General features: G+C 54.0%; 1 protein-coding gene across 1 annotated transcript in view; it reads left to right on the plus strand.

Moving 5' to 3' along the window:
- Nucleotides 1–216: 216 nt before the first annotated feature.
- Nucleotides 217–13091, plus strand: part of LOC119108536 (G1/S-specific cyclin-D2) — a 35821-nt gene continuing 22946 nt past the window's right edge. Inside the window, exons 1-2 of the mRNA XM_037232124.1 lie at nucleotides 217–532; nucleotides 1397–1612. Of these exons, the coding sequence (XP_037088019.1) occupies nucleotides 305–532; nucleotides 1397–1612 (444 nt within the window). The 5' untranslated portion in view covers nucleotides 217–304. The remainder of the gene's footprint in view (nucleotides 533–1396; nucleotides 1613–13091) is intronic.

The following is a 13091-nucleotide window of genomic DNA, read 5'->3' on the forward strand; positions in this document are numbered from 1 at the left end:
ATGTCCGCGCCCGTAACCGCTCATAGCTGCTATACGGCCTCTCGCATTGCATTCCTGGGGGAAAAGTGGCCTCTCTCGTGCAGAGCCTGGCGGCTCACGCCGGCGAGGCTGGCGCGCGCGCGGCGCCGCGGCCGCCTCCGATCAGCTGACGGCGATCAGCTGATCGGCGGTGCACGGCGCGCCAGCCGCCCCGCCGCCATTCGCGCCCAAGCGGCGGCCGGCGCGGGGTGCACAGTGGGAGATCCTGCGCGCCTGCAGTGGACGGGACTTGGTGGACGGTGGACACGGGTGGACGCCCGGTGGCATGGATCGTGCCGCCGGTGACAGCCTGCTCTGCTGCGAGAACGGCGCGCTGGGCGCCGAGCGGCAGTGCAGGGCCTATCGGGACAGGGCGCTGATCGGCGACCACCGGGTGCTCGCCAACCTGCTGCTGGCCGAGGGCCGCTACCTGCCCGCCTGCTCGGCCTTCAAGTGCGTGCAGGGCGAGATCAAGCTGCCCATGCGCCGCGTGCTCGCCTACTGGATGGTGGAGGTGAGCGCGCCCCGCCAGGGGATTCTGTCATGGAATGGCAATATGCCGTCCTCGGTTGACGCTGTCTGGGCTTCCGGTGGTGAATGGCTTAGCAAGATGAGCTGACTGGGAGAATAGAGCTATCAGCATGACATTTCTGTCCGGGGAGGAAGTAGCATGCCAGTTATGTCGTGGAAAGGGTTGTCATCCATGCGGCCGTCTAGGCCGTGAGAGAGCGACGTGCACGGTTGGTGCAATACGTCGACGCTCAAAGAGCTTAGTCAGAGTACCTACACATTCTAGATAGTTGTTAGATAGCTAGAAGATGGATACACATAGGGGCGCTGGGTGTGCCGAAAATATTTCAAAAGCTCAACGCATGGAGGAACGCTGAATGATTCCCTGATTTATTTGGCATGTCCTTTGTCAGACGCGCTCTCTCGTGAACACGCCGTAATGGTTCTTCCTTAAGAGAGCGTTTTGCTCGACGAGGTTACGCCCGAATACGAAGCGAAAAATGAATAAATCGGGTTGCCGGTATTTTTGAAGATTTAGTTACTGACTTTTGGAATCAAAGTTTTGGGGAGTTCTTTGGCATGCGTAATCACTGACAGCATACGCCGTTTAGATTAGCGTAATCTAGCACGAGCTATTCCATAAGAGCGTATGTTGTGCCGGTTGATACCCTGAACCACTGCAGACAGGGAGACAGACCAGCTGAAGTGATAACCATTCGAGGTAATTGTCGGCACTTAATAAGATAGGCCCACCGCACTTGAAAGTAGGGAGGCAACATCAGCCGTACCACGCATTTATCGTCCAAGGCGACGACTCGGCGCCTCCGCCTATTTCACCCTCCCCCCCCCCCCCCCGCTTGTCATGCAGGTATGCGAAGAGCACAGCTGCCATGACGACGTCTTCCCACTGGCAATGAACATGTTGGACCGCTATCTGAGTGTGACGCCGGTGAAGAAGGACCAACTGCAGCTGCTGGGGGCCGTCTGCCTCTTCATCAGCTCCAAGCTGCGTGAGACCCGCCCGCTCACGGCCGGCCTGCTGGTGCAGTGCGCCGACTGCAGCTTCGCCGTCCAGGACATCACGGTGAGTGCAACCGGCTGAGGCGCGGCTGTCGGGACTGGGGGACATCCCGCGGAGCCGACACCGCTGTCGGGCCGGGTGACACGTGTCCCGGGCGGCGCTGCTGCCGGGGCATACCTGGCCTGAGTGGCTGCTGCTGGAAGCGTCCCGCTTCGCCGAGTCAAGGCGGCGCAGGCATCGCACTTGTCCCGTGCTGATGTTGCTGCCAGGGTCACACGCTGAGTGACTGCTGAGATGACACTTACCCGGGTCGGCGCTGCTGCTGGGCCCAGCACTTGCGAGACTATTGATTGCTCACAGACGGAGTCGAGGTACAAAATACAGAGTTGAGTTGAACAGGTGAATGAGCCCGCCGCGCACTGCGGTGTTTTGCGGCCACACCAAGATCTGGATATCAGGCTCTTCCGCCACAATCTCGCCCTCTTTACATGTCGCTACGTAGCATTTTGTGACTGGAAGGTGGTTGACAGCACTTGACCGGCGCTGCAAGTTTTCATGAACAGCAAACCCCACTACCCCAGAACCGAAGCACGTCAACATTTCATGGAGCTGCGTACATTTCTCTTCCCGGTGCGTGTATCGCCCGTTCTCTAGCGCGGCATGAGCTGGTCGTCTGTTTGCACTACCAGCAAGCGGGTTTGCTGAATTCGGACGAATCAGTTCGAATATGGTGACGAAGAACCACGAATTGGTGCACCTGTCCCCAACAGGCTCTTTGAACGCCGGAGGTGTTAGGTGGTGTGAAGTTAGCACCATAATTATCACATCTCCTTTGAATTTAGCTTAATATGCGACCTTGCTGCATTTATTGCCCAGCCCGTCGGCGCAATATGCCCTTGGGAACCTGAGCGTGCATCCCGAAAGTGGTTTTCATGATGATATGCTAAGAATGTCATTAGTAGATCGCGGTAATTACCCAAGGTACTCTGCCCCCGCTTAAAACCGCTAATAATAATTTGCGCACGTGATGTTACCCGGGGGACTGGTGCTTTTAATGAATACCGTGGTCAGTCTGGTGGTAAATTCACCGAAATTTGTACCTGAGTGGCATTCATTTGGGAACAGAAAACTTAACCGTCTGATGTGCGAGCGAGCGAGTGGTACGCCGTGCCCTCTTTTGGGCGGAACCATTTACTTCCAGCGTTGGTGCGGAAGGCAGCGCTGACATCCGGGCTCAATTAGTCCCGTCCAAATGGCATACGCTGCGGGATTTCACAGCAAACTGGAAATGTCGCCGCACACACAGGCGTCATCAGTTGTCATGACTCATTACAAACGGCGATTCACCGGCGCGCTTGCCGCATTCGAGGCAACCAGCCGGGGTGGTTGTCGGTTTACCTCCCGCTGTATGGTTGATGCAGCGCGCGCAGCCGTGGTGGTGGTGGTGGGGGGGGGGGGGGGGGCGGTGCAGACAGTACCGGACTTCTCAGCTTAAGCCCATGTAACCAACCACCGCTTGGATCCGCCCGCCAGTGGTCCTAGGAGAGGTGTTTGTCAGCTGGATTTGTTAGTATTAGTCTAGTCGTGTCGGCGCCTGACAAGGAGCATCGAATCCGCGGGGCATCGGCTCAAATTTGTACGCAGTTTTCAAGGAGCTATGCAGTTTTACAGTAACAGGGACGAAGACAGGCGGCAGCAAGTCACCGCTGAATGGCTTGATAACTCTGAAGTGGTTCTAAGCACCATATCTCGTACTTCCCAACCTGCGCCAATGAGGAAGCGAAAAGACGGAATGTTTGCCAGACGCCGATGCATTCACCTTCACGTCGTTCGGGCAGCCTTTTGGCGCGCAGAACCCGTGTTCTTTATCTCCGCTTCACCTCCGCTGTTATTACCCGACTACCAGTTTAGCCGGGCGGTGCCGTTACGCGCGCTCCGCCTGTTTTGGCTGGGCCGGGCCGGCTGCGGTCGTGCGCGTGTTTTCGTGGATGGCACCTGTCCGACTGGCGTCTGCTCGCCTCCTCTTCGGCCGCCGCGCCAGATGGCCATTGTGGCCGGCGACGGGGCACCCAGACCTTCTCCGATCACCTGTCCGGCGGCCGCGGTCGGCTCGGTGACGTCGCGCCGCCGGCTCTGTGACGCCGCGCAACCGGCTGCCCAAGCGCTCCCGCCGGCGGCCGGCTCGGTGACGCCGCGCCGCCGGTTGCTCTGGCGCTCTCCGCCGGCGGCCGGCTCGGTGACGCCGCGCCACCGGCTGCCCAGGCGCTCCCGCCGGCGGCCGGCTCGGTGACGCCGCGCCACCGGCTGCCCTAGCGCTCTCCGCCGGCGGCCGGCCTATCGTGGCGCCCAGACGATGAGAAGGCTGCCGCCACCGCGCCGTTGTTTGCCCGTCGTATCGGCGACCCGCGCGACCCCGCAGCCGCGCCCGGCAAGGCCAATGCCCGGCGGCCATCTGACCGGGCCGGAAGTCGGTCGGTGGCGCCGCGTCTGATGGACGACAGCCGGAAGCGGCGAAAACCGCTCGGTTCGGGCCCATGGAGCCGGCGGCCCAGCTGGCGGCGGCGACGTCGCTGGGCGGGCGGCCGACGCTGGGAGGGAGACGGACGCTCCGCCGGCCCGCCCGTCCGCCGTGAGAATCCGTGACCGACGACGTTCGCACGGCCGGGGCGACTCGGGTCACGGCGCTGCTCTCGAGCCTGAACACTCGGAGCGCGTCTCCCGTGACACGCCGGCCTGGTGAACGCGGCGAGCAGTGTCGTCTGGCCATGGTCGCCGATGTTTCAGCGCGTCACAGATGTGCCACATGCCACGGCGCCGCCGCAGCGCGTTTGCGTGGCCTGCGCTCTGATCTGACCGGCGGTCGACGGCTCGTGCAGCGGGCCAGATAGGCTATCCATCCGGCGCGCCCGAGAAGGCTCGTATCTGTGTGCAAACTGCTGTGTCGGGATCACTGAACCTGCTTCCGGCTGCGGTGTCGCACCAAGGCCGCGTCGTGGACACATAAATAAACAGTCTCGGACTGGAGTGAATGGGACGAGGCCTGGTGAGTCACACCCGGCGGCCGCCTTCCTCGCCGCCGCCTCAGAGCAACGCCATGACGACGGACGCCTGCGACCGCGCTGTCTCTGGCAGGCCTGTGGTGCCGGAAACACGCACACGCACGTTTCTCGTCCCCATGTTCTGGATTTGGGATGTTTTGCCGACCCGACACGCAAAAACAGTTGTACACCGTGTCTCGTTTCCGGGGAGGCGCGCTCCGCGCACGGGGTGTCGTTCTCAAGTCTGCGTCTAAGGAAACGAAGCTTCGTTTTTGTCGCGTGGGACACGTGCGTCCTTTCTTCATTCATCCCGGCGTCTACTTTGGCTTTAAGCCTTCGTTCCGCGACATTGCATTCCGAGTTTGGGCGAGCTGTGGCCGGACCGGCGATCCGAAGATGCGATGCAGCTATCTGTCATTCTGCTGGTTCGCTGGGTTCCGGCAAGTTGACATGTCGGCTTCTCCAGCGCTTGTCTGCTTTCAACTCTTAGGGTTGATGATAGCAGTGGTCTCTGGAGTTAAGTGTTCTTACTAGGGACGCAACTGATCCCGAAACATCAGTCCGCAGCCCGGGACGGCCACTGTTGTCAGCTGGTTGTCAGTTTCCCCTGCAACTTTCGATCTTTTTACGTCGTATGTGGAAGTGAAATTTTTGACAAACCTGCATACAGATACACATTTTGGAAAGAGTGGAAAAAAATGAGCAGGAAAGCCTTGATGAGATATGCATGTTGAAACCTAATGGCAATTATGGCAAGCTGAAGCGCATTTTATGTAAGAGCCCTTGCTATCGTGGTCGTAAATTCTCCAGTCATAGATGCTGTGCGGTAACACTTAACACAGTTTTGACAACTGTGACGCATGTTATAAACCAGTGACCGTGGGCTGTCTTGACAAGTGGGTGAGGCTAGCGCAATGAAGTACGCAGTTTTCCATTCATTTTAATAATCAATGATATTGATTGCGAGGTGTGGCTTGTGTACGAAACAAAATATTTTGAATACACCTTACCCTCACAATAACAGCTAAGTAGAGTGTCTAGCTGTGTTCTTAACCCATCTAACTCATCTAGCTGTGTTTAACTGTGTCTAGCCCGTCTAACTACACCTCAGTGAAATCAGGACAGGGTGTTAAAATTTGGGCTGTTAGTCTTGAATTTGTCAGTAAGATGTGTGCCTAAAGTTTTTCAATATATGTAACCTGGCCTTCTAGTGTGTCATGTCTGCCATGGGTCTCCTGTTACTTTTGCTATCGCTGTGAAAGTGAAAATGTGTTTTTTGCAAACTATTTTTTTACAGTACGCTATGGTTTTGTATGGTTTTGAAATTTACAGGATAGTGAACAATATGTAAGTTCTTTCGTTACAATTTTCGACCCGTAAAAATCCGTCAAGTCTAGTCCACGCTTCAGTCAAAGTCTGCAGGCTCTTGCGGGTCAGATTTTGGCGGCTCGGCGAGCTGCAAAGTTGTGTCGCTAACCTTATCGCATTCGGGGCATGTGCAGACTGAGTGTGCATATAAGATATGCCGGTGATGTTGACGACTGGCAGCAATATCATCATTTCAACTAGCACGATGTCATCATTTAAAGAAGATTACTAACCCGTAAAGCCTGGGTTAGGCACCGGTCAGTTGCTAACACAGCACGCTCTAGGGTCAAAGGTCAAAGGGACTTGCCAACGGAGTTATGTTGTTTTGTTTATACTAGGATGAAAAGAACATAACGTCTTTTGGAGATAACTTTAAGCCCCAGCAAATCCTGAATACCCGGAATATTGTCATTTTTGTTGTGGGTGCTCGGCCATCAATGCGATTGGATAACACACTATCGTAAGGAAAGTATCACTATATGGCAATTGCGTCCCATTGGGTCCTTGATAAGACCAAAGCTTCTTAGAATGAGTACAGCATAGCCTTGCAAACGAAAACCACAGTTTTGTAACAGCCAAACTTTTTGTGTTAGTGACAACCACCCTTCGCCTGTCATCAAGTCTGAGCATTCACGAAAACAACCCACTGTCAATCAAATGTGTACGCTAAAAAATCTTGCGGTCCTTTCGTTAATGGGTACTTACGCAGAAAAGTGTTGTCAACATTATTTTGACAAACGGACTCACCATGTGGCGCTTCAGCCAAGACATCGTCCATGCCTTTGCGCGCAGTCGTTGTCTTACCTCTGAATCTTTCACTCGTTTTTGGTGGGCGAAGGTGTGACTGACTTGGCACCATTTCGTCCAGTGCGGCTCCAACCCAGTGGTCCAGTGGCACCGTCCCATGCTGTCCGGTGTGGCTCCGACCCAGCGGTGCAGTGGTGCCGTCCCATTCGACAGTGGTGCCCTGCTGACGCCGGGAGCGCGCCGGCCGGTCGTGTTCAGTCCATGCTGGTCAGTGATAGGGCATCTGTCCTCGCCTGACTACGGCACGCTGGAACGCAGGGTTCCCACGCCCGGCCACTCGAAACACAGCCCCTTTTGGAGCCGGTCGTGACCGGCTGGAGACGCTCAAATTCCAGCCGGTCGTCGGGCCTCTTTTGCTGCCGTGTCGTGATGTATGGAGTGGAGCTGTACTCTTTTATCTGCCTTGGTAACCTGTTCTCACAAAGTAATGGCGAGATGCTGCGTCTTTATAGGCGTAATTACTAATGGTGACTATTTGATACGGACTCAACGGCAGCGTTTTTACTGTCAAGTCGCCGCCAACACCGGGGATGTTCAAGTAGAGGAAAACGGGAAAGCAGGGCAAAAATGAATGACGTTTGTTCTGCAACGACGCTGCAAAATGGCATTCGTATGGATAGGAGCGGTAACGGATCAGGGATGCTGGAGGATAAGCATTTGACGTTGAGAAATAACCAGGGGTCTTTTCAAAGCAGGCGGGAGCTGTTTCTTACCCTCCTACCCCCTGCAACCCCCAACTGTGCAGTTTCCAGCTTTCCCACGTCTATGGTGTAGACAATCAAACTACTTAAGCTGTCTAACACGAAAACATTGTGCATTGCGCCGGCACCTGTGTAACGATGCGGTGTTCTGTTCCACACCCTGCGCCCACCTCCCGCGGTGAAATTGACAACGGGCGGGCAAGCTGACTGGTACATCAAAGGTGTTTTTCACGCTCTGTAAACGCTTCCGTGCGCCTTCGGAATAAGATCGCACCATAAGATTGACAGGTAACGGACGCGTTGTACGCGAAATGTTTATTTGTCACCGGCGAGAACGTTTGTGGGCCGCTATATTCAAACCCCTGACAAGAACTACCTTGTTTGTGGTGGAACTTGTGGATCTACAAAGGGCGTCGTTTGCGTGTGACTGAATGCGTAGTGACACATTCACGAGTCTGGCGGTAAGACATGACGGCTACGTTTGGACTGTTATGATGGCAGAACGAAGGGAACTATTGCGAGAGGGCGCCTCAGCCGTACCCATTGGACAATGTGAATGCTGTTTTTACCATGGCAGGCCTCTAACATGCGTGAGCGTGCGTAGTTGGTTTCCGATTCGCAAAGACCCAATATACGAGCATTGGTCAAAGTTTTCGGCCCGCGGGGCATGCATATTTGAACCGGCTACTGTTTCCTGCATTTTCCAAAAAAGAGGCGCCTGCACTCTGGACGTAATAACTAGGGGCTGAGAGACCTACCGCATAAATCCCATCCAACGCGATTTTGTTCCCGATTTGTCGATAGAACTCACGTGCTTTATCTTTTCCTAATCTGAAATTCATTTTCAGATGCGATTGTCCCAAAATTCCAGTTTAACCCCTTTGATCTTAAGTCCACCCAAACTCAGAGGCGTGGTTACATCCACTGCCGGACCTATGGAGGGACTAGCACACTTCGGCCAACGACCTCACCATTCAATGGCCAAATGTCTCAAAGCGTGTACAAAATGCGGAGTGCGTTGTCAACTTTCCCTGGCAGAATGCATGTGTCGTAACCGTCTTCTGTTACTTTCGGCTTCATTGGCATAATCTGGAAAAAACGCTTTTGTGTTTTTATGCGGCATGTGATGCAAATAGCAACATAGTTAGGCTGAAATTTGTTTGGGGGAGGACCTCAATCAGTGCCTGATTTTTCCTCCCTCGACCTCCGGTCTCTGGAGAAAAATGTAACGGCATGCCTGGTGCAAGCAAAATTATTTTACCGGTCCCACGTAGTATAGCATGCACATCACGAAACACATTACGGAATGTGCACATCCGAATGTGTCACGGAAATTGACATGGCTTTGCGAACTGATTGACAGAAACTCTTAAACGGCATGTATTGATAGAGATGATTGATTTATCCAGAGTGTACCGTGTAGCATGCATGAGCAAAGCAGAACAACAACCTTCCATCCGGTAGTCCGCTCTGGGAAGCATAACACCAGCCTTCCACCCAGCAGCCCGCACTGGCAACAGAACACCAGTCTTCCACCCGGCAGCCCGCACTGGGAATCATAAACACAACATAGTCTGCGCACGAGCAGAGGAAATAATCTGCGATTCAAAGCTAATATAAACAAGCTTTATAAATTGTTTCTCTGCATGGCACACGAAGCGCGCGTCTTGAGAAGACCCGGCTCGTTTTACTGCAACTAGTCGCCTCACCGCGGCATATCGGCGGAGCGTCACACAACGTATCAAGGCGTGTTATTGTGAACCACCTCATGGCGGTCGTGCTCAATTCTTACCGCGCTATCATCCAGCGCGTGTCGTCGCACGCGTGCATCACGCGCCTCCCGGTCTCAGCATGCGCCGAACCCGTCTGGCCTGCAGTCGATTGTCCTCGCCGCCGCGCCCCCGCACGTTCACCTCAGTCGGGTCAGGGCTGCGCCGCGGGCGGGCGCCCGACAAACTGGCGACCGTGTGGGCACGGGGGCGGCGGGGCCGGTCCGGCCGCGACCGCAGCGAGCAGCGGCCGGTCGCGGCCGGTCGCGGCCGCCGCCGCCCGGGACGCCTGCCGACCGGCTAAACAAACAGCTGACGTGCCGGAGCCGGCGGCCGCCCGACCAAGGTCGCAGACGCGTGTCGGCGGCGCCCGGCGGGGCGCTCAGACCGCCGCGGGGCACAGACTGCCTGCCGGGGCCGAGAGACGCGGCTGTCGGACGGAGCGAGGCTCTGGGGCGTCGGATGGAGTGACACTCGGGTGTCGGCGGGGGGGGGGGGGGCTGTCGCCGTGGAGCGGGGTCGTCTGGCGGTCAGAGATTCTGCCGACTGGAAGAGTCACGCGGATTCTGTACATGACGGTCATTGGAGAGGGGGTGGGGTGGGGTGCAGGCCATCAAGAATATATTTCTGGCGACCGGAGGAACGACGATGGAGAGCGGCTTGGATGGCGGACGTACGAGTTTTTGCCAACGGGAGATATTCGCCTGCGGGAGTGAGAAGTGCTGACACTGACCGCTGACGGCTGACTCGCTGACGGTTTGTCTGATTCGGTTAGCAGGTAGCCCCTATCGATGTCTGAAACACGGTTACCAAGCAAAGTCTTGCAACTGCAACTGAGCGGTGAGCAACTCTGGCACTCGCCGATTTAGCTACAGAGCATCGGACTTGTTTAACTGTCTGCCGCCCGACTTGCGCAATGTTCAGAGTCTAGGCCGCTTCAAACGCCAACTTATGGAGTTGCTACTGAGTGAGGCGAATGTTGGCACATGAGTGGGTGCGTGTGTGAATTCGATTGTGTGTGATGCTACGATGTGAATGCAGTAGTATGATTCACCGAGATGATCCCTTGACCGATGTGTGATGTGTTAGGCTATTTTTATTAGGTTTCACATTGTCGCCTTTATGCCCGTTTTTATCAATGATGACGTGTAACTTCTAAAAAGCCACTGGATCTTGTGGAAAGTTACGAAATATATGGACATGGACATGCACAAGTCTGCTAGCTTGCAAAGACTGCCCCAGCCTGCAGACAGGCTGCATTACTGTACAAACAGTTCTTCACAAACATGGGACTTCGTCTGATGACGAGTTTGGTGCTTGGTAGACAGTCCAGTGATAATCAATAGCGCGGAATATTGAAATATGTGGGCTGTGTCTTTGGGGCCAATTATCTCTCACTGGAAGCGCTTATCTGAGAAAGTCGTTTAACCTTCTCATTTGATTAACATTCATGAGTTGCAGGCAAAGAAAAGAAACTTTTAGTTTCGCTACACTTGGACCGTCTCAACAGGCCGACTATTTACATTGTAATAAGGTTCTTCGAAACTTTAATGGTCTTTGCGGCACACCTGTGATAAGCGGGGTTCTCAAAAATTTAGTAATTTCAAGGTATCTTTATGCGCTGTCCATGGCTTACGGTCTGACTGGATGGGGTAAGAAAAAGTGCATCTTAGAAATATTTCCGGCAGGTATATATTTTTATCCCTCTTAAATGCATGTGCCGCATTGAAACCACCCTGAGAATGGGTGACACACCAAGCTTAGTCAGAAGCCCTGGTGTATTCCAAGTCATCAAGTGGATGATCGCATACTTCGTTAACAAAGCCTTACAAACGGATGATTAAACGGAACGTTTCACATTTGTGTGGCGTTTTGAACTGAAATAGCTATCTTTTTAACGGGGATGTTCCACATTTGAAGATATTGAAGCAAGCATCAGATGTGATGAAACAGGCTCACCAATAACTATTGGTATAGTCTTTTAGTGGAAATGACTGCTGTAGATAGCACAGTTCTCTGTTTAGATAATATGCTCCTCAATGTGTCATGACTTGGTTACATCATCGCACCATGCGACAACATTGATTTAGAGCCAATTGGCAGTCGTTAGGAAATCGTACCCACGAACGCTAGATATGAACGCCTGGATAATTATATCTATCACGGCCCTGATCATCGCATGGCTCATGGAGTGACAGGATATGAATGACGTTATTATGACGTCATCAATGCCAAGGTGACTTTGAAATACTCTATCCTAAATACTCTCCCCATTTTTGCGGGCGTGTAGCTCGGAAACTAGGGGGGCTTAGGTGTTAAGGAAGCTAAGATGGCCTTTTCAGCTGAAAACCTCACGTAAATGTGAAACAGTCCCTTTAAGACCTGCCTGCCCTTCTTAAGACTTAAACCACTCTAGCTTCTGAGGGACACGCCAGCGAAGATGTGCAAATTATTTCGGGGAGACTTTTTCGGTGTCACTCAGGCATCCATGACGCCATAATGACGGCATTCAAATTCTGTCAATCCACCAGCCATGCGGCGATCAAGGCCAAGCAAAATAGCATTGTTAAGTGGCTCATATCTGGCGTATATGAGCACTATTTCCAGATATAACGGCTGTCAGTTGGCTCTCAATTTATGTGTGCAAGTTATGATGACGTAATCAAACAATGAGGCCTTGAGCAGCATATTTCATAAGCAGAGAAGCGGTGCTGTCTAGAGCGATGTTTTCCACGTAAAAGTATAGCAATAGTTTTAAGTGAGCTTAGTTCATCTTCTTTGATGCTTGCTTCCATGTCTTCACACTTGAAACATTCCTTTCAATGCAATGATCCTTTATCTTAAGTGCATTATATGCGATGATCTACCCAATTATTTCAAAATGAACCAACAGGCTTAAAGAGGCATTGAGGCTTTTGTGCTATGATGCAAATAAAATAGTAGTGTCCAGGCCGTGGTACTTCCACTGAACATGCTCACATTCATTGTTCATGAATGTCGACTGCTTCGGTGCTTCAAAAGGGCCACAGGCTCCATAGACAGGCACTGAAGTGGTGCGTGGCCACCTCATTGCCTCAGGAGGTCACTTCAGCCCCGAAAGCCTCTCTCCCGCTGCGAAAGTCATCCGCAGCAAGGAACATTGTGGAAAGTTGAATTGTGGTCTTCATAAACGAAAGATGCACTTCGACCTCATTTACCTGTTACCGCGACACGTGGCCAGGGTGCCTCGCGCGACTCCACGCCTTTCGGGACCATCCGCAGCTGGTGCCTGAACCTGTGATCATCGGCAGCTCAAAGGCTGACGCCTCCTCTGACTTCCAATTACGGCCATCGCCCGGCGGACGGTGACGACCCCGGCCTTCATCGAGCCCGTATATAATGGCCGGTCGGCCACCTAACCTTGTCCGGTATGAGCGATAGTGGCGGCGGACACGCGGCGGCGCGAACCGCAGGGTTATCCCGGCGGGAGACCGCCGCCGCCTCCGTACATGGTCGCCGCTGGCGGCAGGGAGTCCGCGCGGCTCCCGTCGCCGGCCGGGACCGGCTCCCGTCGTCCGCCGGGACCGGCCGATGAGCTCACTTTGGGTGCCGCGTCGGTGGCACTGTGGTGCACTGGGCATGGGTTAGGCCCTATGCGGCGTTTGTTCTCTGCCGCTGATTATCTATTATATCATCTGTTTGTGTCCGTTTTCGGTTTTTATTCCGTACCGTGTTTTTGCGACACACACCTCCACCACCAAATTATCAACGTTCTTCAGCTGAAATGTCGCGGAAATCCGTCCTCACATTCATTAAATGCAGTTCTGGTGTCAGCTGCTTCCAATCACGTAAATGCCGCCCTCAGCACCCACACCTCAGC

The sequence above is a fragment of the Pollicipes pollicipes genome, unplaced genomic scaffold (genome assembly GCF_011947565.3).
Source record: "Pollicipes pollicipes isolate AB1234 unplaced genomic scaffold, Ppol_2.1 Scaffold_6686;HRSCAF=7923_pilon_pilon_pilon, whole genome shotgun sequence".
Taxonomy (NCBI): Eukaryota; Metazoa; Arthropoda; class Thecostraca; order Pollicipedomorpha; family Pollicipedidae; genus Pollicipes; species Pollicipes pollicipes.